Source organism: Cyprinus carpio, chromosome B8, assembly GCF_018340385.1.
Source record: "Cyprinus carpio isolate SPL01 chromosome B8, ASM1834038v1, whole genome shotgun sequence".
NCBI lineage: Eukaryota > Metazoa > Chordata > Actinopteri > Cypriniformes > Cyprinidae > Cyprinus > Cyprinus carpio.
In genome coordinates this window covers 28,507,722-28,535,492 of record NC_056604.1, presented here as the reverse complement: position 1 = coordinate 28,535,492, position 27,771 = coordinate 28,507,722, and the positions used below count along the sequence as shown (strand labels likewise).

At 40.1% G+C, this 27,771-nt stretch overlaps 1 protein-coding gene across 5 annotated transcripts in view; it reads left to right on the top strand.

Annotated features, from left to right (window-relative positions):
• LOC109077571 (serine/threonine-protein kinase WNK2) overlaps positions 1–22,760 on the top strand; it is a 68,538-nt gene extending 45,778 nt beyond the window's left edge. Inside the window, exons 15-19 of one of the 5 annotated variants that reach the window (XM_042729042.1) lie at positions 9,864–9,962; positions 12,963–13,007; positions 14,024–14,322; positions 18,748–20,367; positions 21,662–22,760. In XM_042729042.1, the coding sequence (XP_042584976.1) occupies positions 9,864–9,962; positions 12,963–13,007; positions 14,024–14,322; positions 18,748–19,089 (785 nt within the window). In that variant the 3' untranslated portion in view covers positions 19,090–20,367; positions 21,662–22,760. Of the gene's footprint in view, positions 1–298; positions 2,889–9,863; positions 9,963–12,962; positions 13,008–14,023; positions 14,323–18,747; positions 20,368–21,661 lie in introns of those variants that run through there. The other 4 variants (XM_042729044.1, XM_042729043.1, XM_042729045.1 and 1 more) reach the window with 4 other exon arrangements.
• The last annotated feature ends 5,011 nt before the right edge of the window (positions 22,761–27,771 follow it).

Genomic DNA, 27,771 nt, shown 5'->3' with positions numbered 1-27,771 from the left:
TCTTTACTCATTTTCAAAAAACATCTAAAGACTCATCTTTTTTCGCCAGCACTTGACCAACTAATACTAGCACTTACCTTTTCTTTTCTTGTCTTTCCTATTCTTGAAAAAAAAAAAAAACCTTGCTACGAGTTCTGTGCTAGACTAACTGAGACTTGTCATGGCACTTGTATACTGTTGTTGTTCTCTCATTGTTCTGATTGCTTCTATAGTTCTCATTTGTAAGTCGCTTTGGATAAAAGCGTCTGCTAAATGATTAAATGTAAATGTAAATGTCATCTTCCTCTATGGTTTCCAGTCACCTCTATGCAAAATCCCCAAAAGGAAGGAAGATACTGAAGAAAACCTGCACATGACAACATATTGGGTTCAAGTTTCACCTTCTAATTTGAGTTCTTGAGTGGCCTAATCAGAGCCTGGACTTCCAGCACACTGAGAATATCTTTACAGACCTGAAGATTTCACAAGACATTTAAAGGATTGCAATATGCTCATACTGTGTCTGAATAGGGCAGTAGAACTGTATTCAATATAGTTCTACCGTAATCTCAGACGTAAAACCAGAACTAACCAGAGTCTCCTGTTCAAAGTCTAAACTCCAATGTTCCACATTTCCAGCTGGGTTTGCCACATGCTGCCCCGAGCCTGGAAGAGTGACTCCACTCTGATCTGTATCTCCTGAAGGAGAGACACCAGGTCCGAAAACCATATGTGGGATGGCCAAAACAGTGCCAACAGCAGATGATATACTTTGTCCTCCTGTTCACTCGTACGAACCGACTTAATGACGCGAAGGCATACAGACCAGTCATCAGCCACACATAAGCCAGAGCAATTACCCAAAGAGGTTTCGGAAGACTACGGGAGAACGATAGGGGAAAGTAGGTTCTTATTCAACCTGAACAGATGCACCTTTGCCCTACCCTGCCAAATGACTCATTTTCTGAGGATGCAACATCCATTCTCCAGCCCTCAACCTTCTCATGAAGCACCTTCAGTGCCGGAAGCATGTTCTATGCCAAAATAAGAATGTGCCATGCTGAACTTCCCACGGGGCACAAATGTATTCCCCCTGGTGCTTTATGTAAAAAAACTACTGACACCTACATGACGGCTTCAATTGACCTATCAGTAAGCCCCTCCCAATGAATGCAGATGAGCCAATGGCAGTCGAGTATCAGTTGCACAGGGATCAGAACTCGGACATCTTTAGGTTTCAGCACCATAGAGAAACACTGGAAGCTCCGAATCACATCGGTTTAATTGTGTTTATGCTACAAAAATGGAAAACGATGTGCCCAGGGTACTTGTAACATTGATTCCAGGTGTCCTGAGAGGATGGGCAATGGAATTTATTTTATTACATTTCCAAAACCCAAACAAAACAGAGCAAAAATGCCTCTAAACATTTAAGCCCAATCCCAATGAAGACAAAAACATTTTCTGATTGTAATACTCTCATTAAGTTACAATTTTCATCTGCTCAAGCAGAACACTGATGTCATCTTGTGCTTCAGCAAGGTATCTCTGGCTAAAACTAACAATAAAGTTAGTGAGTCAGTGCTAACCAGGGTCAACAATCGGGATGTTTCCAAGGTAACAGGGTCCAATAGCATTTGGGTTTAACCTTTATTGTGCAATGAGTATTCCAAAAGGGACAAACACAGCTATTGACCTACCACTGAAACAGCCTAAACTCAGTGCTACCATTGATGAAGCTCCTGCCACGAGACCAAAAAGTCTGCTAAACAAACTGCCAGGAATCAGAATTAAAGGAACTGTCAGAGTTGATTTGGACAAAGGTGAAATTAATGGACAAGTAGCGCATTGTGCATTGTGCATGAATTCAGATCGACTGTGCCTCTAGAAAAACAACTTTTCACTCAACAACAAATTACCCTTCTGAAGGGTTTATCTTCAGACCCGGCCTCTTTTGGTGACCGAGAATAGCCTTGTCAAAATCAGCCAATCTTCAAGGTAATTTAAAGCACATATGCCCTGGAGTTGCTTTCGTGTGTTTCAGTGCCTCTGTGTCAACATTCCGAAACTGCACTTTCTAATAGTGAAGTTCATTAGATTCAAGCCTAGGATTGGAATGAATCCGAAAACTACGAAAAATGGCTGTAGAAACTGGATTCCTTCTGAGATGGATGCATTTTATCTATAGCTACTTTCTCTACCTTGGACTACATTTCCTGCAAAATAATCAGAACCACCAGGACACATAGCATTGTGGGGCGTAATTCATTGAAATGAGGCAGGCAGGATGTTATACCCCTTTTCTATGGAAGAGTTCTACAGATGGTTCTCTGTGGTTCTACAGATGAAGACTGTGGAAGAAGACTTTGGTCGACCATGCAAATGTTAAGGCCCATATGAGCCAAACTTATTGTCTGAAAGTGCACAGAATAGGGAAATCCCTGAGATCGCGGGAGTATAGAATGCCTCTATCTGTTGCAGGCCTTCCCCAAAAAACCTGTCACAAAACATAAGGCCTGATTCAATATAAGTGGCCTAGCATGCACCATGGGGTCAACCCTTTTGGTAAGCACATTATTGTAAACGTATGACTCGAGGAATGACTCCTGTGCTCTGAAGGCTCAGAACATGAGTGAGGAGCTGTTGATCTATTGGTTTGCCAGGATGTAAAACACAAAGAAACTAGCAGAACAGATTTTCAAGGGCAGTGAGGAGAAAAACAATTACGCTTTCGCGGTTTGACACAATTCTCCAAAGAGGGGCCCTTTGACCCTATAGGTCAGGGAAGCATTATACACTCACCGGCCACTTTATTAGGTACACCTGTTCAATTGCTTGGTAACACAAATTGATAATCAGCCAATCACAGGGCAGCAACTCAATGCATTTAGGCATCTAGATGTGGTGAAGACGACTTGCTGAAGTTCAAACCGAGCATCAGAATGGGGAAGAAAGGGGATTTAAGTGACTTGAACGTGGAATGGTTGTTGGTGCCAGACAGGCTGGTCTGAGTATTTCAAAAACTGCTGTTCTATTGGGATTTTCATGCACAACCATCTCTAGGGTTTACAGAGAATGGTCCGAAAAAGAGAAAATATCCAATGAGCGGCAGTGTAGATGAAAATGCCTTGTTGATGTCAGAGGTCAGAGGAGAATGGGCAGACTGGATAGAGATGATAGAAAGGCAACAGTAACTCAAATAACCACTCGTTACAACCAAGGTATTCAGAATATCATCTCTGAATGCACAACACGTTGAACCCTGAAGCAGATGGACTACAGCAGCAGAAGACCACACCGTTGCTGCTCCTGTCAGCTAAGAACAGGAAACGGAGGCTACAGTTCACACAGGCTCACCAAAATTGGACAATAGAAGATTGGAAAAACGTTCCCTGGTCTGATGACTCTCAATTTCTGCTGCGACATTCAGATGGTAGGATCAGAGTTTGGAGTAAAGAACATGAAAGCATGGATCCATCCTGCCTTGTCTCAATGGTTCAGGCTGGTGGTGGTGGTGTAATGGTGTGGGGGATATTTTCTTGGTACACTTTGGGCCCCTTAGTTCCAATTGAGCATGGTTTAAACGCCACAGCCTACCTGAGTATTGTTGCTGACCATGTCCATCCCTTTATGACTACAGTGTACCCATCATCTGATGGCTACTTCCAGCAGGATAATGCACCATGTCACAAAGCTCTAATCATCTCAGACTGGTTTCTTGAACATGAGTTCACTTTATTCAAATGGCCTCCACAGTCACCAGATCTCAATCCAATAGAGCAGCTTTTTAGGGGGAGTCAAGACTACCTGGCTGCTTCTTGGCTTTTCTTTCGAGGAACCCGCAGGGGAATCATTTACTGAAAGTGTGCAAAATGCCCTGACTAAGCAACAGAATTATCCAGCCGACTTCTTTTTCTCATGGATATCTGTGAGGTTGAACCACAGGTGTCTCTCGGTCACCACCAACCCTGTCACATAACAACGGATTGTGCAACTAATATGCTTCTTGACTTAAAGCACTTCAGTTGTTCGGCTGAGCTCTTCATCTCAGGAGTCAAGCAAGCCATTTTGTCCATATCCTTAAGAAGTCAAGTCAAGTCAAGTCATCTTTATTTATATAGCGCTTTAAACAAAAAAGATTGCGTCAAAGCAACTGAACAACAATAATTAGGAAAACAGTGTCAATAATGCAAAATGACAGTTAAAGGCAGTTCATCATTGAATTCAGTGATGTCATCATGCAGCTCAGTTCAGTTTAAATAGTATCTGTGCAATAATTTGCAATCAAGTCAACGATATCACTGTAAATGAAGTGTCCCCAACTAAGCAAGCCAGAGGCAACAGCGGCAAGGAACCAAAACTCCATCAGTGACAGAATGGAGAAAAAAACCTTGGGAGAAACCAGGCTCAGTTGGCGGGCCAGTTCTCCTCTGACCAGAAGAGCATCAGCTTGCTATGCCTGCAATACCACCATTGTATGCAATGCCGCAGCCATATTATTGTTAACATATTATTGATAACACTTTACTAAGGACTTTCTTGAGCAGTAAAGTGACAGGAAAAATTTAATAAATATTTGCACCAGAAGACATGGATAATTTGGAATAGTCCTAAGTGCTATCATAATGGTTTAGTTACAAGTTGAATTGTTCATATGGCAGTTTTACAGTTCTTTAAAGGTGCCATAGAATGCAAAAATCACTTTTATAAGGTGTTTGAACTCAGTTGTGTGGCCACAGTTTGTGAAAACAACCAGCCTACAATGGTAAAAATCCATTCACTCGTTGTTTTATAATCCCAAAAAAATCATAAACAGTCTCTACACACGAGCAGTTCCAGACTATGACGTCATACTCTGTGAAAGTCCCGCACAGTTGTGATGCTCTCTGCCCTATACACAGCCCTGAGTGAGAAGCAGCGGTCCCCGATTACTGTTTTCTTGCTGTAGCTGCTGGAGGTACAATGTCAGCGCCAAAGAGCCATTGCTGAAAGAGCCAAAGAGTAACACTGAGGAAGCCAAAGAGCAATGCTGAGGACACGGTGGTTACATTTAATTTTCAAAGGAAATGTTCCGGGAAAAAAAACAACAGAAAAGTCCTATATGATTGTGCTAACATTTTACACCGGACTGCCTCACAAACTTGGGTCAATTCAGCGCTGGAGTTGTGCAAAGATTGCTTCTGAAAGAGAGATCGATACCAACGCTTCATGCGCAAACATCCAGACTACAGACAAAGTAAGCCTCACGCATCATATTTTGTTTTCCAAGAGAGCTTCTTGGCTCTGTGTAAGGCTAATGTTGCTAAAGCTACCGTTGTCTCTGCCTGTTTTCACTAATTCTGCCTTCACGTGCTACCAGAATGATCGTGAATAGGAATGTGGTAGTTAAAAATTGCGTTTGGAAGCAATGTGAGGATCAGTAATACGGTCACCACCAGTTAAACTGTAACACTGGTGGTCTGCCCGCGAGAAAGAGCTCTTGAAGCTCCGCGCTCTTCTGAGAAGGGAGGCGGGAGCACCAGCTCATTTTCATTTAAAGGGGACATACACATAAACAGTGCGTTTTGGCTCATACCCTAAAAGTGGCAATTTCACCAAGCTATAAAAAATTATTTGTTCGGTATTTTGAGGTAAAACTTCACATACACACTCTAAGGACATAATAATAATAATAATAATAATAATAATAATAATAATAATAATAATAATAATAATAATAATAACAATAATAATAATAATAATAATACATTTTATTTATAGGCGCCTTTCTCAACACTCAAGGTCACCTTACAAAATCAACAATAAAACACTTAATCCATTAAACATTGAATCAGCGAAAACAAGCAATATAATAACATAATAATACTATTTAAAAACAATAGGTAAAAGGGTGATGTCCTTACAGTCAAAACAAATTAAAAATTAAAGAGAGTATGCTTGTCTGAAAAGATGAGTTTTTAAGTGAGTTTTGAAAGTGGTTATGGACGTGGAGTGTTGAATGTAGTGGTGCAGAAAGTTCCAGAGATGTGGGGCTGAGTGACTAAAAGCTCTAAACCCCATGGTAACCAGACAAGCATGTGGGAAGATGAGCTGAATGGAAGAAGAGGACCTCAGAGAAAGGGTGGGTATCTTGATATGGAGGAGCTCAGTGAGATACTAAGGGGCAATATTATTGATAGCTTTAAATGTAAGGAGGAGAATCTTATAAATGATGCGATATTTGAAGGGAAGCCAATGAAGTTGCTGCAGGACAGGTGTTATGTGACTGATGGAAGGGGTTCTGGTAATGATACGGGCAGCAGAGTTTTGAACTAGTTGTAGTTTATGGATGGATTTGTCAGGTAGACCATAAAGGAGAGAATTACAATAATCTAGGCGAGAGGTGACCAGGGTGTGAACCAAAATTTCATCACTGTTTGGGGAGAGAGATGGGCGTAAGCGAGAGATGTTACGTAAATGGAAATATGCTGACCGAGTGATGTTATTAATGTGGGACTGAAATAACAGAGTGCTATCTAGGATGACACCCAGACTCTTAACCTGAGGGGAAGGGAACACAGATGAATTATCGATGAAGATGGAGAAATGATTTATTTTGGAGAGGATGGATTTGGTGCCAATAAGGAGAAGTTCAGTTTTGTCACTATTGAGCTTGAGAAAGTTTAGAGAGAATCAGGATCTGATTTCCTGAAGGCAATTTGATAAAGCGGTGGGAGGGATGGATGTAGTATGTTTGGTGGATAGGTAGAGCTGGGTGTCATCTGCATAGCAATGGAACTGGATGTTATGTTTACGTAAAATATGGCCAAGAGGGAGAAGATAATGCAAAAGTGGACCAAGGACAGAACCTTGGAGAACACCAGAAGAAAGGGGGGCAGAGTGGGATCTTAATGTTTTAAGTTGTACAAACTGAGTACGGCCAGAGAGGTATGATTTAAACCAGTGCAGGGGTGTATCAGATAATCAAAGGGAAGCTAATCGGTTGATGAGGATGGTGTGGGAAATGGTATCAAAAGCCGCACTCAGGTCCAGGAGGATAAGGATTGTTAATAATCCAGAGTCCGCAGCCATGAGGAGGTCATTGGTTATTTTAACAAGAGCTGTTTCAGTGCTATGAAGGGGACGGAAACCTGATTGGAACTGTTCATAAAGACTATTTTGGTTAAGGTAGTCATGAATCTGAGAATAAAAATATTTTTCAATAAATCTTAAAAAAAAGGTGACGGAGGAAATTGTACGGAAATTGTTAAAGTTGCTGGGGTCAGCTCCAGGCTTCTTAAGAATGGGGGTTATTGCAGCTGATTTAAGGGGTGACGGAACAATACCAGTGATAAGTGAGGAATGGATAATTGGAATTATAAGAGGGGTCAGGAAGTGAATGCACGTTTTAACCAATATAGTCGGGAGAGGATCAAGTTGGCAAATTGATGGTTTAGATTTGCGAACATGGTTGGTTATTTCAGCAGCAGAGGGAAGGGTGAAGGCAGAAAAAAGATGACAAGCAGATATTTGAAAATCAGAGGATAGTTTGAAAGTTGAGATCTGAGCGGGTAACTGTTGATGTATACGATCAATTTTCGTAGTAAAAAATGTCATAATAGAATTACAAAAGTCAGTAGAGTAAAAATGAAGTGGTAGAGAATCAGGTGGACAAAGTGTTTTATGCACCAGTGAAAAAAAGTGCTTGAGAGTTACCAGAGCCCGAACTGATTAAATCTGTATAGTAGTTGGACTTTGCAGTGGAAAGAGAATCTCTATAGGAAAGTAAATGGCTATAGAACATTTGTTTGTGGATGGCCAAACTAGTTTTTCTATAGAGGCGTTCCAGTTGGCGACCTCTAGCTTTCAGTTGGCGATGTTCAGAAGTAAACCAGGGTGCAGAATGAGAAAAGGAAACAGTCCCTGTTTTTAATGGAGCCAGGGTATCAAGGAGATGGTGTAGGCCACAATCGTAGTGACTGAGCAGTTCATCAGGGGTGGATGTGAAATCTATATTGGGAAGATTGGCAATACCAGAGTCTAGAGCTGCTGGGTCAATGGACTTGATGTTACGGAAAGAGATTGTACGTGACAGTTTCGTTTTGAACAGTGTTGCCTTAGCATTAAATGAAATAAGTTTATGATCAGAGATGGGAAGGTCAAATGCAGTACAGTTAAAAGGAGTAACACCAAAGCAGCAAAGTAGATCCAAGATATGACCATTTGAATGGGTGGGGAAATTAATAAACTGCTGCAATTCAAAACTATCAAGGCATGATATAAAGTCTTTTGTGAGGTGGTTATTGTCATTATGAATATGGATATTAAAATCACCAAGGATAATAACATTAGGGGAGAGAGGTGATATAAGTGTAAGAAAAGCTAAAAATTAATTGATGAATTCTGAATTGGGCTTAGGTGGACGATATATGGTGGCTACAATAATAGGGGATGGACCATTTAGTTTAATGTAAAAAGACTCAAATGACTGATAAAGTGGCACAGAGACAGGCGAGACTTTCCAGCTCTCGCGATATATTATCGCGAGACCTCCCCCGCGACCTGTAGTGCGGGGTTGACAGCTGTAAAAAACCCGGGGGGAGTTGCTTCGTTCAACTGGGAAAAGTCATTTGGTTGCTGCCAAGTCTCTGTCAGACTAAAGAAGTCATATTTGCAGTCATTGATGAAATCCTGAAGAAAAAGTCCTTTGCCCGAAAGTGATCGGATGTTGTATAATCCAAAGTGGAGATCACTAAGATTGTTCTTGTGGGAGACAGAGCTAGCATTAACATTAGCGGACCTACCCTTACGAAAAAGAAGTTTATTCAAGTGTGCTATTAGTATACTTATTTTAAACTAAAAATAGGAAAGTATACTTTTAGTTTACTTTTTATGTACTTCTAAGAAATTGGCTTTATGTACTTCTAAGATATATACTTATAATGACAATTAAGTATAATTGACTTATAGTTACAAAAAGTCAAAATATACTTGAACTTTACTTAAGTATACTTAAAATAAACTTGAAGTATACTACTTTTTGGTAAGGGTAGGTAGACTGGTTAGCACACTATGGTCCACCCTCCTGCTGGATGATCTCGGTTGACGGTGAGATGAGGACCAGAAGGAGTTGATTGAGGTGGAGGCATCGATGTTAAAACTCTGTCGAGACCCACGATGAAGATATCTCCGTCGAGGTAAGCAAGCGTATTCCAGATCAGAGTACAGTATAGATTTTAAAACTGCTGAGGCAGTCGGATTGAAGCAAAGTTTGAGAAGCTCAGCAGCCGAGTATTGAAACAAGGGCGACGAGGAACTTGTGAGGAGAAGCGCAGCAATCCACATGAGTATCGCCGACTTGCTGATCCACATTTTGGCTCACACAGGAAAGTCAGGTAGAGAAGCAAAAGAGCCAAGTATAACTGGTATGAACGCAGTAATCGGTGACAGTATATCAGCAGGGCAATAAACAGTTAAAAGTTCAATAGAAGCCGAAGTTAAAAAAGCCCAAAGTTAAACAAACAATCGGAGAGCAGCGGCAGCAAATCACGCCAGCGTTCACTTCCGTTCTGTTGACATCAGAGAACAATTTAAAATATCGTATCAATGCATTCTATGGCACCTTTAACCTTACATGGGTTTCATGTGTGGAAGTGTCTAGTGATGCATAAGAGGACTGTGACCTGTTATATAGATTCCAGAAAAGTGTTCCCATTGTTAGAAACACACAGGCACATGTACACATCTGCATTAACTGCTGTTTTCTGAGACGCTTAACCAGTGTTGTGGTGTGTTGCTGATATGATGCTTGTTGATGGGGTACTGATCTGATCGCTGCCTGTGTCGGCTGTTACACCTGTCTCTCTCTCTCTCTCTCTCTCCCTCTTATATTCATTTCTCCACAGGCTGGACCGTATACCACCAAACATCTGAGCGAATCACCTATAAATCTAGTAGCAAACCACGCACTAGATTCCTCAGTGGACCCGTGTCTATGTCCATCTGTTTGTATTTGTTCTACTTTTCTTCTATTACCCATAATTCCCTTTCCCCTGTTTCTTTCTGCTCTTCTTTTGTGATTTGTTTTGGTTTTTTCTGAACTGCATTTCTGTCATGTTCACATCCATTACTCATCCACACACTCATTCAGTGATCATCAGGCATTCTCAGCCATTACATTTCCATCTTCATATCAGATGGCGCTTTCCATGAATACGCTACAAAATAGGCTCTGAAACATAAAAAAGCAGCAGATATTTAGTCAAATGAGGTGCATAATGTTCCATAAAATTGTTAATTTTCATGTAAATGTCAACAGTCTTCAGTTAAAATGTAGCTTAATTAATATGAAATAAAATACATCAAATTAAATTATAGGTAGCAGGGTTGCAGACTTCCTAAATGAAGCTGTCACTCAGTATGGTGCAAAGCTCCTAGTTTGGGAGCAAATTTCGTCTTGTAGATTTTGATTAACTTACATTAAATTTAAAGAAAATATTTGTTTGATCATTTATTCTTTCAAAACTGAATGGTTAAGCTTGACAAATGCGGTCAAAACTACAAAAGAAAATGGATTATTTTCCTCGCTGTCCTCTGCACTGTATGTAGAAAGGTCTAAATGATTAAAAAATTGTTAGATAATAGTTCATCCTATATATCCAGAAGTTCTCATGAAAAAGACTTTGAGATTTGTGCCTCTACACCAAAGTGTACCGTGTTGGTGGAAAGAGCTGGATGTCTGCTCATCTGGCCTTCAGTTTGTCTTCTGTACAAATGCTTTGTGCTGTAGCTTTGACCGATAACATGAGCTGTCTTTCCTCAAACATGGCCATTCTCAGCATTTAACTGAAAGCAGAGAGTGTGTATGGATGTCTGCCAAAGCTTTTGTATCATCTGTATATCTGTGCCTTCTTCCCTTTTCATTCCACGTAATATCCCAATGAGACGATGATTGAGGTGCCGTGCCATGTTTGGAGTCAGAAGACGAGCATGCCAAGGGCACGAGCAGGTTGCTGTGGAGAACATCAGGGCTGTATTTTGAATTTTTTTATCTCTGTCACCTGCATGATTATAATATAATGCTGTCCAATAAGCATATTATATTTACCTTGCGTTTCTGTTACGGCTTGTAGTATTTTGGAGAAAAACATGAATTTGCCCACCAGTGCATCATAGCTATGATTACGAAGCTCGTTTCTTTTTATACTTGGTCTCCGTCAAAATTATATGATTTGGTCAGTATTCTAACCTTCATTGTGTGAAAAATTATTTTTCCCCCCATTGTAATTTAAAATTTAGCATGCAGCACTTTAGTTTATTCATGTTTCAGTAGTTTACTTTTTATATGCTTCAGTTTTGTTTTATTTATGCTTATCCTGTTTAAATGGTAGATGTTATTTGTACAGTATGACATTTTAAAGCTTGACGGAAATTCTGACTACAGTAGTCACTTGTAAGCAGTGCCGAACCTAGAATTCTGGAGGCCCTAAGCAAAAACTGTCGGGGCCCCAAAATGCTCCCCAACACCTTAACCTATTCTTTCAGAGCAGTTTCACTGTCAAAACAACAGTGAATAAAAAAAAAAGTAGAAATTAAATTAAAGTGAATAAAAAAAGAAAAAATATACAAATAAAACAAACAATTTAGCCTAATGGCCACCTATACAGAAATTGATTAATCAAATGTACAAATAAATCACTTCATAGACTTTACCATATAAATTAAACATAAAATGTTATGAACAATATTCAGTGAAGAGCAGTGATTAATTCTGTCCTTTTGTTGTTTGATTAACAGATGATGACAGACAGTGGCAGGTTTATGCAGTAGGATGCTGTCACGGAATGCACAGATCTAATATACTGACTACAGCATGTTTTTTTTTTTTTAGTATCGACCAAAAACGACATAGAGACTGTATATGACAGTCACTTTACATGATTTGACTGATTTGGATGTTAAGCAGGAAGGGCAACAGTGCACCGCATTAAAGGAACATTCATGTTTTCATAACTGCTGGCCAAAATCAAAAACGAAACTGAAATTAATCATCTTTGGGTGGATGGGGGTCCCCTGGTGTTTTGGGGGCCCTACGCAACAATGTGTACTTTGCGTATAGGGAGGATTGGCTCTGCTTGTAAATAACTCATGGCGTGCTTACAGAGGTGGATAGAAAAGTACTTTTTAATGCATCTAGATGTTTGTTTTTGGGTTTAAATGGTGCCGCTTTTAAAAGTGGAGGTTTAGGAGAAGATCGGTTTCAGTCTTACATGCTCAATATTTTCACTCACTGCCACAGACACAAAACTAAAATGATGAGAAAACATTGTGAGCAGCGATTCAGTTATTCAGTCCTGATTTTTGCAGACCCCATGAAATTTTAATTAGAATGTTGTGGATTTTAGTCCATGTCTATAAGCTCTGAGGTCATCTGCCCCATATGGTTTATTATCCAGTAAAATGCTCACAGAAATAAGAATGTCCCTTATTATAAATACTTCCTCAATCTCATGCTACAACAGAAGCAAATGAATGGACAGCTGTCATTAGAGGTGATAACCATGAGCCTTACCCTCGAATCTTGACTCAAAATAGAATAGCTGATGATGGTGGTGCGAGGTCCTCCAGAGAGGAATGTAAAGCATGCTTCAAGCAGCCATGTGTGAATTCTGCTGTTTCAATAGGGAATAGGCCAGGAAAGAACAGACGATCGTGCTTGTCAAACCATTTTTAAGTAGGACATTTGGTCAAACAACAGTGTTGAAGTTCATTTAGAGTTCAAGCTTGAAGGTTGTCTGTACAACAGGCCTATTTAGCTCATAAACCATTCAAATACGTCACTCACCAACACCTCATGATATCACAGATGAAGCCTCCCTGCACCTGATTCTGTATCTGTTCACTGATTGGTTGCTGTTTTCTTGTGCAGCAGCTTGTCCAATGGGCTGTGCCGTGTGCTTTCCCCGCCCCCTAACGCCTCTGTCTGTGCTGTTTTGCTCTTGTAGGGTCCACTCTGAAACGGCTATGTCTAGGGAAAGAGCGCAGCAGTAGTAACTATCCCACTCCTTTCTTCTTCAGTCCTAGTCCCTCTGTCTACCTTTCATTATTTTTTCTTTACTGTTTTCATTTCTTTTGTTGGCATGAGCGATCACCTGTGTGATAAGTGCTGAATGTCTGCCACATCAGGTGAAATGTGCGTCACCGTTTTGATTCTTTGTATTAATTTAATTTTCATTTTTCTTTTTCTAGTGCATGGTGATATCTGTTGGATACAGTCAAGTGCTTATTGAAACCTTTATGATTTCTGTATTCTTGGTCATTTAAGTGCATTTGTGTATGGGTGTGTGTTCTTTGTTTGGTTCTGTAATCATCCAGCTGCTTGATTTTAGGCTAGAAACAAGTACTCTACAAGAAACACACAGATACAATCAGATCCACCATCACATTTCAAGCACACCCGATGTGCATACTCAGTGTTTGTTCTTGCATTACTGTGCTGGAACAAACCTCAAACTTGTTTAAATCTAGCTTCATGAATAATGCATGTTGACATTTTAACTTAAACTAACATGCTCGGCAAGACTGCATTTCTTACATTATGCCCAGGCCACATAATTCTGCTGAATTGTAATGCCATTCAAACACCAAGCTATTTTGTAAACAATTTCTTTGTAATTTCCCAAAAGATGACACATCCACATATTTAACATTACTTTTGGCATGAGCATGTTCTATTGTCTTTCCAGTCACAATTGTTTTTAGTGTATTGTTGAAACTAATTATGAACTGTGTCAAATAATCAAATCTATTTGCAACCCCAAGTATGAATAGTGCATCATTTATTAAAAATTGTTATTAAATCATTGTCAAACCAAATGTTTAGACTTCTAATAATGCATGTATTCATTAGGGCTTGTTTTGTATTAACCGTGATTTTTAACCACACTTCACTGTGTAACGTGATGAATGATCACAGAACAGTCTGTGAGCAGCAGATTGGTTACAGAGGACCTTGGGGTATATTCTCTGAGTTGTTGCTTGAGGTCTTTCTCAATCTCTTTCTCAGGGTCTCATAGTACTGGTGCTGCCCATGTGACTTCAGCATCCAATCAGAACCTGCCTCCCGCAGCCATGCCTGCTTCATCCTCTCAACCGTTCACAGTGCTTGTTCAGGCTCAAGCAAACAACAGCAACAACAAAAGCGGTACATTCACCGATGACCTACACAAGCTGGTTGATGACTGGGCAAAAGAAACTCTTGCCTCTGCCCCCCAGCTCCGCCCCTCTGTGTGTCAGAGTAGACCACAGAGATCTCATCAGTCCTTCCAGACCAACCCCACTCCAATGGCCAGAATCCCCAATCAGGTACTTTATACTGTTTGTCCTTCAGAACCTTAAAGGGATAGTTCACCTTCAGTTGCTGGTCCTCATTGATTTGCATACTGTTTTTTTTTTTTTACCATACTATGGAAGTCAGTGGGGACCAGCAACTGAAGGTGAACTTTGCCTTTTACAAATGACAGAATTTTTTAATAAATTTTTGAAAATTCAAATTGAGTACATAAAATCTGAATTACATCATTTGTTTTTGCATGTTTGCATAATTTTTGTAAAAAATGATCTCTGATTAATATATTGCATTTGTGGGTGCTGATGTTTGGAGCTTGTTGCTGCAAGTGTTGTTGTGTAGAGCTTGAACTTGTCAGCTAACCAGTATTCAACATAGACAGTTCTAAATAGCAGCACATGCTGACATTTGTGGGAATCACCCATCAATTACTCTTATCTGACCTACAGTAACATCTGAGGTTACGCATGCAACCATGGTTCCCTAAGAAGCACCTCATCCCTTTAGAAGATTGCTATGGAGCTTTGGAGAATGTATAAAAGGTGTAATGGGGCAGTTGTAGAACACATCATCGTTTGACTTCTTTGCCTTCAGGAGACCATTTGTTTGTGCATGTGCAAAGAATGTGACTACTATAAAACACCCAGCCAAGTGTTTTTGGAGAGTGTGTACCTCCGTGTCAGAAGTTATTTGACACATTAGGACAAACACGATTTAATGTGTTTATGCGTTTGGGTGGGGAGCATGCATGTTTAGTTCTCGAGCAAGCTAAATGCACTCTGTGCATATATGCAATGAAAAAGCTAGATGTACTCCTTGGTACTCCTGGTTCAGGAGCATTTGTTAGGCCTCCTTTCACTATAGAAAGTCATCCTGCTAAGGCCTCCATTCCCCTGAGCTCCACATGGTTGCTAGGTCCTTTCTTAGACCTACTTGACAGCCATGGGATGTAGCTAGGCCACCTCTCACTTGAGAGTTATGCTAAGGCCTCTGTCCCTGTGAGCCCAGGAAGGGGGTAAGTTGCTAGACTCTCTGTGAGCCTCCTTGGCTGCTGCCTTTTTAAGAGGAATGTTATTCCTCCTATTGCTATAGAAAGTCATCCTGCTGAAACCTCTGTTTCCTAGATCTCTGCTGGGATAAGAGTTCTGAGTTGTAAAGGTCTCTGTGATTCTCCTTGGGATGTTGTCCCATGTGTGGGTTGTAGTTAGGCCTCCTGCTTCATAGAGTCTTCATGCAGAGCCTCCGTCCTTAGAGCTCAGCCAGACAGTAGTGCCAAGTTGTTAGGCTGTCTGTTGTTCCTCCTCTTGCTATAGAAAGTTTCCTAGCTCTCCACTGGGATAAGAGTTCTGAGTTATTAGGGTCTCAGTGAGTCTCCTTGGTAAGTTGTCTGGTGTGAAGGGTGTAGTTTGGCCTCTCGCTTCAGAGAGTCTTCATGCAGAGCCTCCGTCCTTAGAGCTCAGCCAGACAGTAGTGCCAAGTTGTTAGTCTGTCTGTGAGCCTCCTTGGCTACTGCCTTTTAAGAGGAACATTGTTCTGCCTCTTGCTATAGAAAGTTTCCTAGATCTCCACAGGGATAAGAGTTCTGAGTTATTAGGGTCTCAGTGAGTCTCCTTGGTAAGTCGTCTGGTGTGAAGGGTGTAGTTTGGCCTCTCGCTTCAGAGAGTCTTCATGCAGAGCCTCCGTCCTTAGAGCTCAGCCAGACAGTAGTGCCAAGTTGTTAGGCTCTCTGTGAGCCTTTCTTGGGAGAGGAGAGTTGTTAGGCTTCCTCTTGCTTTGAGAGTCTTTTGGCTAAGGTCACTCCTCTTTGATAGCTATTCTTAGTGTAGGGAAAATGTGGACCTCCTCTTGCTTTATAGAGTCTTTATGTTGAGGCTTCAGTCCTTAGAACTCATTTAGGAAGTAATGTTAGGCTACTGGTGAGCCTCCTTGGTTACTGCCTTTAATTCAAAGAGCGCTGCTCCTCTTAGGTCTCCTCTCCCTGTAGAGAGTCATCCTTTTTAACCTCCGCTCCCCAGAATTCTGTTTGAGTAGCAATTCTAAGTTGTTTGGGTTTCTGTGAGCCTCCTTGGAAGCTGTCTTGATTGTAGAATGTAGTTAGCCCTCTTTTGGAGAGTTGTTATGCTGAGACATTCTCATTCTCAGAGCTCCAGTCAATGACTATATTGGCTTAAAGGTTTTCTCTGACTGCTGAAACCTTGAGCTCTGCCCACGGGCTAAATTTCTTTTTTAACTTGGTCCTGCAAAGAGGAGAGGAAGGGTGCATTCTGGGACTTTCTCTGATAGGGTTTGTAGCTCGGATTTTGGCCATAAGGGATTAAGTCACTGGCCACTGGTGTGTACCTAAGGGATTGGGACTTCAATGTCAGCCATTTAAGTACCCGTCCCTTCAGAGTGGGTATTTGTTCCCCATTGCGATCCTCTAAGGGGATTTGAAATGAAAACTCTCATGTTACACATGTAACTGTTGCCATGCTTCAGGTAGTCATGCTTGTCTCCTTCAGACAAGAAGTGGATGACGTTCTGTAGATGCCCTTTTATACTGGTAGTGACATCGTAGACTGTCACTGACCAATATCACGGTCATTGTTGTGTTTTGACACATGCTTCAAACACTGGTCATGCTGGAGGTGTTCCACTAAAAGGGATGTAGTGTGAGTTCCCATTCAAAAGGGAACTGCTTTGCATTTGACATGCAATTTCATGTTTTAACCACAGATTGTGATAGAGAGGCTAAAGTTTTGTAGTACAGCTTTAAACTGAATGAATCTCAATGAAACTGTTTACGTTGTTTATACATTGTGAAACGATTCACGAGTGTGCAAAGCTCATGCTAAATATTGTATTGTCATATCTGGAATATTAAGTGGATAATGACTTTAAAAGCCTCTGATTGGCCATTTGTATTCACATGCTCAAACAGGTCTGTGATTGGCTACAATGCTCAACGCCGCAAAAGAAACTGTTAACACTATTCATAGGGTACATGCACACATGCAGGAATGTTTAAAAGCTATCACTGGGTACCGGATGCACTCGGTACTCTGTGTCCTTGGCTGGTGTCGTTACGTTTTTAAACTTGGTACTAAACTACTGCTACTTTTGACAACACTAATAACAAGTGTCCTAAGCCAGCTGTACACCATTTTTGATGTCTTTGGGATTGTTATGTCTGACTTGAACAATATGAGAGAGATATTGTGTAAAGCCCAGGTGTGCAAAATCAATGGCCTTTTTATAGGGGTGTGCGATATATATCGTCTGCAATAATATTGTAATTGTGGTTTGAATGATGTTTTAATGACATTATTCAGTATATCGCAAAAAAAGTCAAACAAAACACACCTAAAGAGTGCACACATACATTACATGATTAAGTCTAGTAGGTTAGACTATTCAAATGCATTTTGAATGATCACAAAGTTCAAGAAATGGGGGCAGAAAACGTACATATTTATATACAGTAATTTCACATAGTTAATATCACCTGCAGAGTACCGTTTTTTTTTTTTCTTCCAAAAATCAGCATGATTACAAATGTGATATTGATTTTATACAACAGTTAATATTAAGAGACAAAAAATAATTCCAAACCCAGCCACAGCACTGTTTTGTGTCTCTGAGCAACATGACGGTGTTTCGTTCCTGAATGAATCAATTGTGTACAGGATTCGGTTCAATTGCAATGACTCACCTATTAACAGTGACTTGCTGTCACCTACTAATTTCAATTTAAAGAATCTTTTCATTTTTTTTTTATAATTTCAAATATCAGTATTCAACGTTTTATGTTTAAAATATCAAAACCTTATGTATGCGTTTGTAACTGCAGGTTAAAGCATTCTTGTCCTGCATTAAACAGTGTGTAAATACATCTAAATGCCACTTCAGACGTAGCTTCTGTGTTTTCTCCGCACTGCAAAGATGAATTTTGTTGATACTGATGTCATTTGCCTGGTAGCAGCCCAAATGTCTTATTATTCTAATTGACTGATTAAATGTGTAAGAATTTGACTCAAAAGATGATGCACACTTTTAGAAATAATGCCTTTATGAAGGTAAAAATGCTCATAAAAGGTAAAAGTCAATTAAAACATTGAAAAATATTAATTTCTATCACCATCACACAGAATATGAAGAATATCAAAAACTTTAGGAGTCAGCAGTCCACGGTAGTCCTGAAGATATCAGCGCAATAACACACTCAGCAAAATATCATCTAATCGTTGTCGATAAAATCCCAGAAAATATCAAGATATCTTTATTTTTTAAATATCACACACCCCTACCTTGTGGCAATGCTGAGAGGGGAATGTATACTAGGTCTTAATTGTGTTTGGACACATTTGGGAACGCAACATTGTGCTTGTGCAGCTAAAAGCCTTTGCCTTCACGCCTCATTCACATCTTATCCTACCATGTCGGTCTCTTTATTTTTTTCCTAGATAAGGGGCTCAATCCCTCAGGCAGCTGTGAAGTTCCATCTACCACTGTCCTGTCCGCTGTCAGCAGCTCTAGGTCCCATCATGCCTCATGGCATCACCAGCACCCCATCACCCATCCTCCAGCGCGCCACATACTTGATGCCCACCGCCCCCTTTGCTGGGATGATGCCAGCCCCTGTGTATCCAAACCAGTGGTCCGGTTTGCCGAGTCCAGTGGGCATGTTTGCCACGACCGGTATGGTCCCGTACCCAGCCATGGTCAGCCCAGCACTGCAGACTTTTCCTCTGGTGGTGAAAAGCCCAGATGCCCCGATGTGCCCCAGCAAAGCCAGGACTGCATAAGAGTGCCACCCTGCGCTCCAAACACCACAACAGACACTGTTTTTTTGCATAAGGCTAATCAGTGCACACTTGCAGAAGGATAATCATGCAAGCTCAACACAGCTTATTATAGACATGGAGGCATTTTCTCCAGGATGAATGAATCGCCCACTAGTTTGCAGAGCAGTGGGAGTTTCTGCAACACTCTAGAATATGTTTTTAACTCTGCTTCTGGATCAAACCACAATTTCTGAAAAGTATGTGTGCTTTAGATCACTGTTGGATTATGGACACATCTGTGCAAAGCCTTTGAGCTTGTAAATATGAGGTGTGTGTATGTGAATTTGGGCATGAGTGGTGTGTTTGTGTCAAAACATCCTGTGGGCACTGCTTTTGCCCCCCCCCACCCCTTTTTTGAAGACCTTTTAGTTCCTATGTTTGAATCTGTATTGAGGTGTGTTAGTAAAGGGTCTGGCTGAGAGTGCTGCAGGACCATGGCCTTCAATTCTACTGCCATAGAGTATCATTTAATAATAATTTAGACACATTTCACAAAGCACGAGCAGAATAAATTTATGACGATGTAAGAATTGAAATTCATGCTGCTTGTGTTTTATAAGAGGCCAAATGCTCAAAGTTGTCATAATTGATAATATCAGTCTTACTTCTCTGTTTAGAATATTTTTCATAAATTTACAGCACTTTTGAGTTGGCTGTTTACAGAAATATCCAGCATTTTTAAACTATTTCAGACCACAGGACAAAATCCCTACATGAAAATGAATAATTCAGGATGATGTAGTGCCTTGATCAGTTTTCCCTCTAAAGGTATGACTCACTTCTGAGGAAAAGCCATTCCTCTGTGGTTTAGCATGGTTTTCCTTCTGTTCCTAATGCAATAGTTTTTTCATAACCCCTGTTTTCAGTCATGTGGTGGTTTACACATTTACTGTCCCCTTTGTTGAAGTGAGTTTGCAATCAATACATTTAACAATTTTAAGTTTAAATAGGAGCTATTCTGTGCAGATTGATAAATGAGTGCAGTTCCAGCTGTTGATGCTTATGTTTCTGATTGTTGTACTGCATTCATAAGCAATACTGCACTACCATACTGTACTAAGCACAGAGGAAGTGAAAAAAAAAAAATTGTTTACATTGCGATGATGTGATGTATTAATGCATGCCTTCAAAGTGTTGCAGATACCAAAATTAAGAATTGCTGTCTAAATATATCAAGGAGCATTTTATGTGCTTGTGGTCTTGCAGAAACCCAAAGTGCTCCACCTTCCCTCTTTAAAGGTGCCATGTGTAAAAATTGAGGTAAAAATATCCAAAAAATGACCTACACGCATCAAAAGAATGAGAAGAAATAAGGGCGATGATGTCATTAAAAAAATGTCAAGTTATAGTGCTGCAGAGATATCAACCTTAATTAGCATTAGCATTACTAGCCACGGCCCGACAGGTGTCGTAATACCAGTTTCGGCCATGGGAGGCGGTATGCGGGCAACATAACCACCAGCCAACCTGCAATACACGAATAACTCGCACGGCTTGTGGGCGTACTTGAAGCTGATGTCAAGCAGCCGCGCTCGGAATCACAAATCAAATCCGATAAGAAAAGGAGCCGAAACAGAGTAAACATCGGCACTGCTTTCCATCGCTGGAGACAACTGATGGACTTGAAAGAAATGAGCTTCGACTCCGAACTTGCAACATTTCTTTTGGATTGGTAAGTAAGATGCTGTTAGTATTTCGCTAGAAAATTGTTTTATATGTTTGCGTATTTTTTTCGGGAAGTTATAACATAGAAATGTATCGAAGGCTGTTCGATAAACGTGCTAATGTTAGCGATGGCTAACCGTAGCTGCGTTTGATAGTAAGCTAGCTATAACTTACCCACAGATCCGATCCGGTTTTTCACCTGTTATCTACCAAAGCCCATCTCTACCAAGCTGATGCTAAAATGTAAAATTACCTAAGAAGCTTGAAATGTCTTCGATGATAATGAACCCGAGAGAGAGAGAGAGAGAGAGAGAGAGAGAGAGAGAGCGCGCCGCGCGCACTCACTCACTATATTCAGAGCGGTCAAGTTTTTGAAAGCGTGTGAAAAGAGTCAATTGCGTGTGTCTCAAGGTGAATGCTTCAGAGTTGGCAGCTCTGGTTACGTTGGTTGGTGCTAGCTTGGTCAACATCAGCTGTCTGATGTTGAACAATGATGTTGACAGAATGCTGTCTGTCAAATTAATTTAATTATAATAATGTGTATATACAATTGAAATTGTAATATGAACAAAACGAATATGAACATATTCACTGGTAAAGGTGAAGGGGAGTAGCTTGAAGATGTCATGTTTCAAAATCACTTGACATCACCCAACGTTCCTCTGGAGGCAAAACGTCCTTTAGGCTTCGGCTATGGCTCTAGGGTTGTTGTGAAGGTAGAGGCGGAGCATAGAGACTATGCCGTTTCTCGTTTGTTACTCTAGAGTAGACCAATTCACTTTATTGAGGCATACTGCCCCCATCTGGTATGGAATGTGGAGTATGACTTGATTTTTTTTGCCAGACATTACACATGGCTCCTTTAAAGAGTAACACAGGGACTGAATGCAGGTTTGACTTTGGATCGAGTGTTGTGTGAACCCCGAATGTAGCGTGTCAAATGCTGGAGCAGTGCATTGACATTACATGCATGCAAATCAATCCCCGTTACCTGCACCATAACCCCCACCTATAATGTAAAAGCTAGCCAGACTTGGCACAGAGCAGATCTACTTTGCATTCATTCACACAAGTTAAGTTACTATTTGATCAACTCTGATTTTTATTTGCTTTGAATAGCGGCTGAAGTTGTTTTTTTTTCTCTTTTCTCCATTTGCTGTTATGAGCTCTTGCGTGTCGGTGATGTTGAGATATTTTAATTTCTTTTAGGCGGGCAGTTCAATTGTTGTTTAATAAAAGTGATCCAATATGGGAGAAAATGCAAGCAACATAGCATGGCATTAGCTCACACATATACACATGTACAAAATGTATCTGTTTCCAAAACCCACATCTCCGTTTATACAGTATTATTTGTTATGTTTGTGAGATTTCATCTTGTTTTGATGTGTAATTCAGTCGCATTTCTGATAGAGCCAGCAGACTGTTTTCTTTCTGAATTCTTCAATATTCTTCATCAGACTTTGAGTTTTTTTTTAAAACCTCATTTTCAACAGTATCTTTGTATAGGCTGTGACCCACACAACTGTAAAACTGTGAATTGTACAGTCCTCTTTTATTTATTTTATCAGTGCTTTGATGCATCTTCTATCCTTTAATGTGTCATTCCATCCATTAATTTGTACAAGACGTTCAATCAGTCAGAATAATCTGCTTCATGAGAAATGCTTCCAGTAGGAAGGGGCTTCTGATATTCTGTTTTTGCTGTGTAATGCTAAAATCTTCGGCAATAATTACTTTACTTTGCCATGTTAGTGACTTACTGATCTGATGTGGCGTTTAATAGGTTGTGGACTTTTCCTTTTTCTTTTTTTGCCCTGCATTGGCGCTCTGTTAATGGTTGTTTATGATGCACACCCTTCAGTGAATTACTTTACTCCGCTCAGATACAAAATGCACTCACAACACAAAGACTGTGTACAAGTTTAATTAAAGAATAAATAAATATTTTGTGCTTAATAATTACTGTTCTTGTTATTTTCCATAGGCATGGCCAGTGATATTCTGAGCAGAGCTCTTCAGGTACAGGTAGCAAAAAAAAAAAAGTACTGTTCCATTCCAACAGTATGGAAGCAGATGGGTAGCAAAATTCATTTTGAAATGTAATTTGCAAAATGGCAATGCAATATATACATTACATTTTCCAATATATATTGTCCACAATATATACATTACATATCTCCTCGATACTTATAGAATTTTTGTATTTTTATTTTATTTTTTTTACTTAATTTCAATGGTATTGACAACATGTTTGTCAAGATGTCAGCTATAACTGAATGTATGTACACTGAAGAAGGGACACTATATTATTTAACTATTTTAATATTGTGCATATAATAACAGGCTACTTACATAAAGACTCATAATTTACATTGTATAACTGCATCATCTACACAAACCATTGTGCTTGGATGCCAATGATTTCCTCAAGTTCAACTGGAGGCTCTTTTAGTTACCTTCTGCGTTTTTGCCCCCAAAGCTTCTGTGACAGGACTTCATGCAGTCACATGCAATTCAAAGCTTTACGGACCAAATAGAAAAAAAAAAATAAATAAATAAATAAATATATAAATATATATATAACTTATTTTTAACATGTTGAAGTAGGCTTCTTCCTTGGCTAACTTCATGGGGACAGTGACCCAGTGCCTCCTATTGACCAGCCGTCACTGTTAGAATACCAAATAGTATCTACAAAAACGATAACTGTTGTACTTTTTTGTGGCGAGGGCAGCTCAAGAACAACGAACACACAAGTGATTTTGCTCTTTTGCCCCAAGGCTGCCCATGCCGACTTTCTCAAGCCAACATCAAAGTTTGTTTTCGAGCTTTAGCCTCTAGTTTACAGTTTATTATACAATAGTTTTAGATTAGTTTACACGAATACAGCTGTTAACATACAAATGAATGAATGCATGATAGTTCAGTCTTTTTCCATCATGTTTGGAACAAGTGTTCAGAACATTGCTAAAGGTACTCTGGTGTTGTCTCGTGACAACAACAGATGCAGCAAGTCCTGAGTCTGCATTTCACAATAAATAAAAGCAGACTGACCAAATTCTGAGTCTCTGGTTAAGCTCCGGCATGCAAACCTTAATTTCAAGGTACTTACAGCTGTTTGTTCCAGATTGGTACCTTCTGCACAGATTTCAGACCTTCATCTGCCTGTTCCAGATTCTGGGACCCTTTTGTTGCTCCAGGAAATCAAAATTCTACAACACTTTGTTTAAGGCTGTTGAAATGGACTCCGGCTCCTTTTCTCCACTGTAATGTTGCCCAGTGTAAGACGTCACCGCTGCTAGACTGCTCACTCATCTATGTGGAATGTAAATAACATTTAACCTACCTTCTTTCCAGAAACCTTGGCATTAGTGTGTTGCCATTATTAGATTATCTCATTTGCATTAGTTCTTGAATAGCTAATGTTCATTAATACCAAATAAACATTCATTTATTTGTTTGTGGAATAAGGTTCTTCACCTTTGCCAACAGTTTACTTTTCTATAAGGCAAATTAACTTTGTCATAGTAATGCCCAACTTTATCATTTACACTCTATCAGGGTTTGTGAGCGGAGTGGAGCGTCAACAATTACCCCTCCGCGCTCCGAGCATTTAATAAATCACTTTGCTCCAGCTCCGCTCTGGGTTGAACATTTCCCGCTCCTGCTCCATTCCTCGCTCACTGATAGAAACACTACTCTGCCTTCGCTCCATGTCTTAATTATTTCAGTATGTTTGAAATAGCTCAGTTCTGTTCATAACGTTTATTAAAAAATAAGGGTTTCAAAGTGGCTTATTTTAACACTAGTGTGCAAACTTTTTTCCTTCCACATGACAAGCTAATAACATGGTTGTCAGCATTAAAAGGTATAATTACTGCTTTTTGCTGTGCAAATTTTGTTTGAAATGAAAATAACAGAACGTTTTCCTATGGACTGATGCTTTTTTTACAGATTTCTACTCATACAAAATTGATACAGATGAAGTAGCACTGTATTACATTTGTTTGAATGCATTATTAAAAGAGAGCGATTCCATGTGAATAAGTGTTGTAGTACTTGTTTAAATCATGCTTTCAGCTGAAAACATATATACCTAGAAGGAACAAACTAATTCCTTGAGAACTATAACTTCCCACTCATGTCCATCGCTGTCATCATAGCCTTCTCATTCTTTCTGATTTGAGTGATCCTTCACTATCAAGCTAGCTAAATATGTTAAATGTGAATTCTTGCCAATTATGCAGTTACATTATGGGTCGTTGGCTTGAATTGTACTCGTGATGGAGCAGTGGTGGAGCACTCTTGGAGCGAGTGAAAACCATGACGCATCGACTTTAAAGAAAAACACTCTTGGCTCCAGTCAAAATCACACTGCTCCACTCACATACTCTGCACTCTACATCCATCTTATGCACTTAATTTCATTACACATTCATGGTATTTATTTAGTTGCTGTGTTAGTTACTAGTTTATCTTTATTAAGTTTGTGTCTTCCTTGCACTGATAATAGAAGGAGGCTCAACAAGATTCTGAGGTTGAGAGAGTAAAGGGAACTATGTGTCAAAATTTGATTGATGACCCCCTCATAAAAATTCCACCCCCACCATCTCTCCCTCCCACCCTAACTGGACACCTGTTTGGACACCTGTTCATGTATACCCCCCACCCATCTAACTGGACATCTGTTTATCCACCCTAGCAATCCAAAGGAATTTATGACCATTCTCTTATTGTTTGGGAATGTGTTTTTGAAGTGGAACATTGAAAACTGTTCAAAAACTATGTGCTCAGCAGTATAAATTAGAATGTCGTGGAAAAGTTAATTTATTTCAGTAATTCAACTCAAATTGTGAAACACTTAAACACACAGACTGAAGTAGTTTAAGTCTTTGGTTCTTTTAATTGTGATGATTTTGACACATTTAACAAAAACCCACCAATTCACTATCTCAACAAATAAGAATACTTCATAAGACCAATAAAAAAAATACATATTTAGTGAATTGTTGGCCTTCTGGAAACTATGTTCATTTGCTGTACATGTACTCAATACTTGGTAGGGGCTCCTTTTGCTTTAATTACTGCCTCAATTCGGCGTGGCATGGAGGTGATCAGTTTGTGGCACTGCTGAGGTGGAATGGAAGCCCAGATTTCTTTGACAGTGGTCTTCAGCTCATCTGCATTTTTTGGTCTCTTGTTTCTCATTTTCCTCTTGACAATACCCCATAGATTCTCTCTGGGGTTCAGGTCTGGTGAGTTTACTGGCCAGTCACCATGGTCATTTAACCAACTTTTGGTGCTTTTGGCAGTGTGGGCAGGTGCCAAATCCAGGAGCCAAAGTGCTCCAAAATTTCTTGGTAAACGGGTGCAGTGACTTTGGTTTTCAAAAAACACAATGGACCAACACCAGCAGACGACATTGCACCCCAAATCATCACAGACTGTGGAAACTTAACACTGGACTTCAAGCAACTTGGGCTATGAGCTTCTCCACCCTTCCTCCAGACTCTAGGACCTTGCTTTCCAAATGAAATACAAAACTTGCTCTCATCTGAAAAGAGGACTTTGGACCACTGGGCAACAGTTCCGTTCTTCTTCTCCTTAGCCCAGGTAAGACACCTCTGACGTTGTCTGTGGTTCAGGAGTGGCTTAACAAGAGGAATATGACAACTGTAGCCAAATTCCTTGACACGTCTGTGTGTGGTGGTTCTTGATGCCTTTACCCCAGCCTCAGTCCATTCCTTGTGAAGTTCACTCAAATTCTTGAATCGATTTTTCTTGACAATCCTCACAAGGCTGCGGTTCTCTGTTGGTTGTGCATCTTTTTCTTCCACACTTTTTCCTTCCACTCAACCTTCTGTTAACATGCTTAGATACAGCACTCTGTGAACAGCCAGCTTCTTTGGCAATGAATGTTTGTGGCTTACCCTCCTTGTGAAGGGTGTCAATGATTGTCTTCTGGACAAATGTCAGATCAGCAGTCTTCCCCATGATTGTGTAGCCTAGTGAACCAAACTGAGAGACCATTTTGAAGCCTCAGGAAATCTTTGCAGGTGTTTTCAGTTGATTAGTTGATTGGCATGTCACCATATTCTAATTTGTTGAGATGTGAATTGGTGGGTTTTTGTTAAATGTGAGCCAAAATCATCACAATTAAAAGAACCAAAGACTTAAACTACTTCAGTCTGTGTACATTGAATTAATTTAATACACAAGTTTCACAATCTGAGTTGAATTACTGAAATAAATGAACTTTCCCACAACATTCTAATTTATTGAGATGCACCTGTAATCATCAGTGTACTTGTTAACGTGATCCCCGAGCACTCTATACCACATAACTGCTGCGACACCAGTCCACTTCCCTATGAACAGAGGCTCGTCACACCCATCTTTTAGATCACGACAAACATAGTTGTAAAATAAACACCAGTCTTTTATGGTGAAAAACAACTCAGGGGGTCATCGCACGTGTCATACGTAAACCTTTCATCATTGTCCACAGTACTCAGTCTGACCTCCCAGTTGGTCTTGTCAAAGTTGTACCTACAAACACGATTGCCACATAAATGAAACTCATAATTAACATTATCCAAAGGTTCGTGGAGGAACTTGGACAGCCATGGTCCATGTTTCATCTTCCTTGGTTCTAGTGTAAGATCACCCATAGCAACCTCAATGCTGTTCTCAGGAGTTTTAGGTGATGATGCCTCGGCCATTGTTGCAGAATAATTTTCTGTTTTTCCAATTCACAAAATCTCAGTTTGTATTTTGTGTCTAGGTAAGGATAAGTTATCCTCAACCCCTTTTTTTAACACATCACTACAACCAGGTTGCGCAACCACCACTACTCCGATGATAGGGGCGGGATGTGGGTGTGGTTTAACCTGCCCAGATGTAACGTCATTCTGAGTTTGTGCAGTGGTGAGAGAGGATGCATGTGCCGGAACAGCGTAAGTGTCACGTTATGCT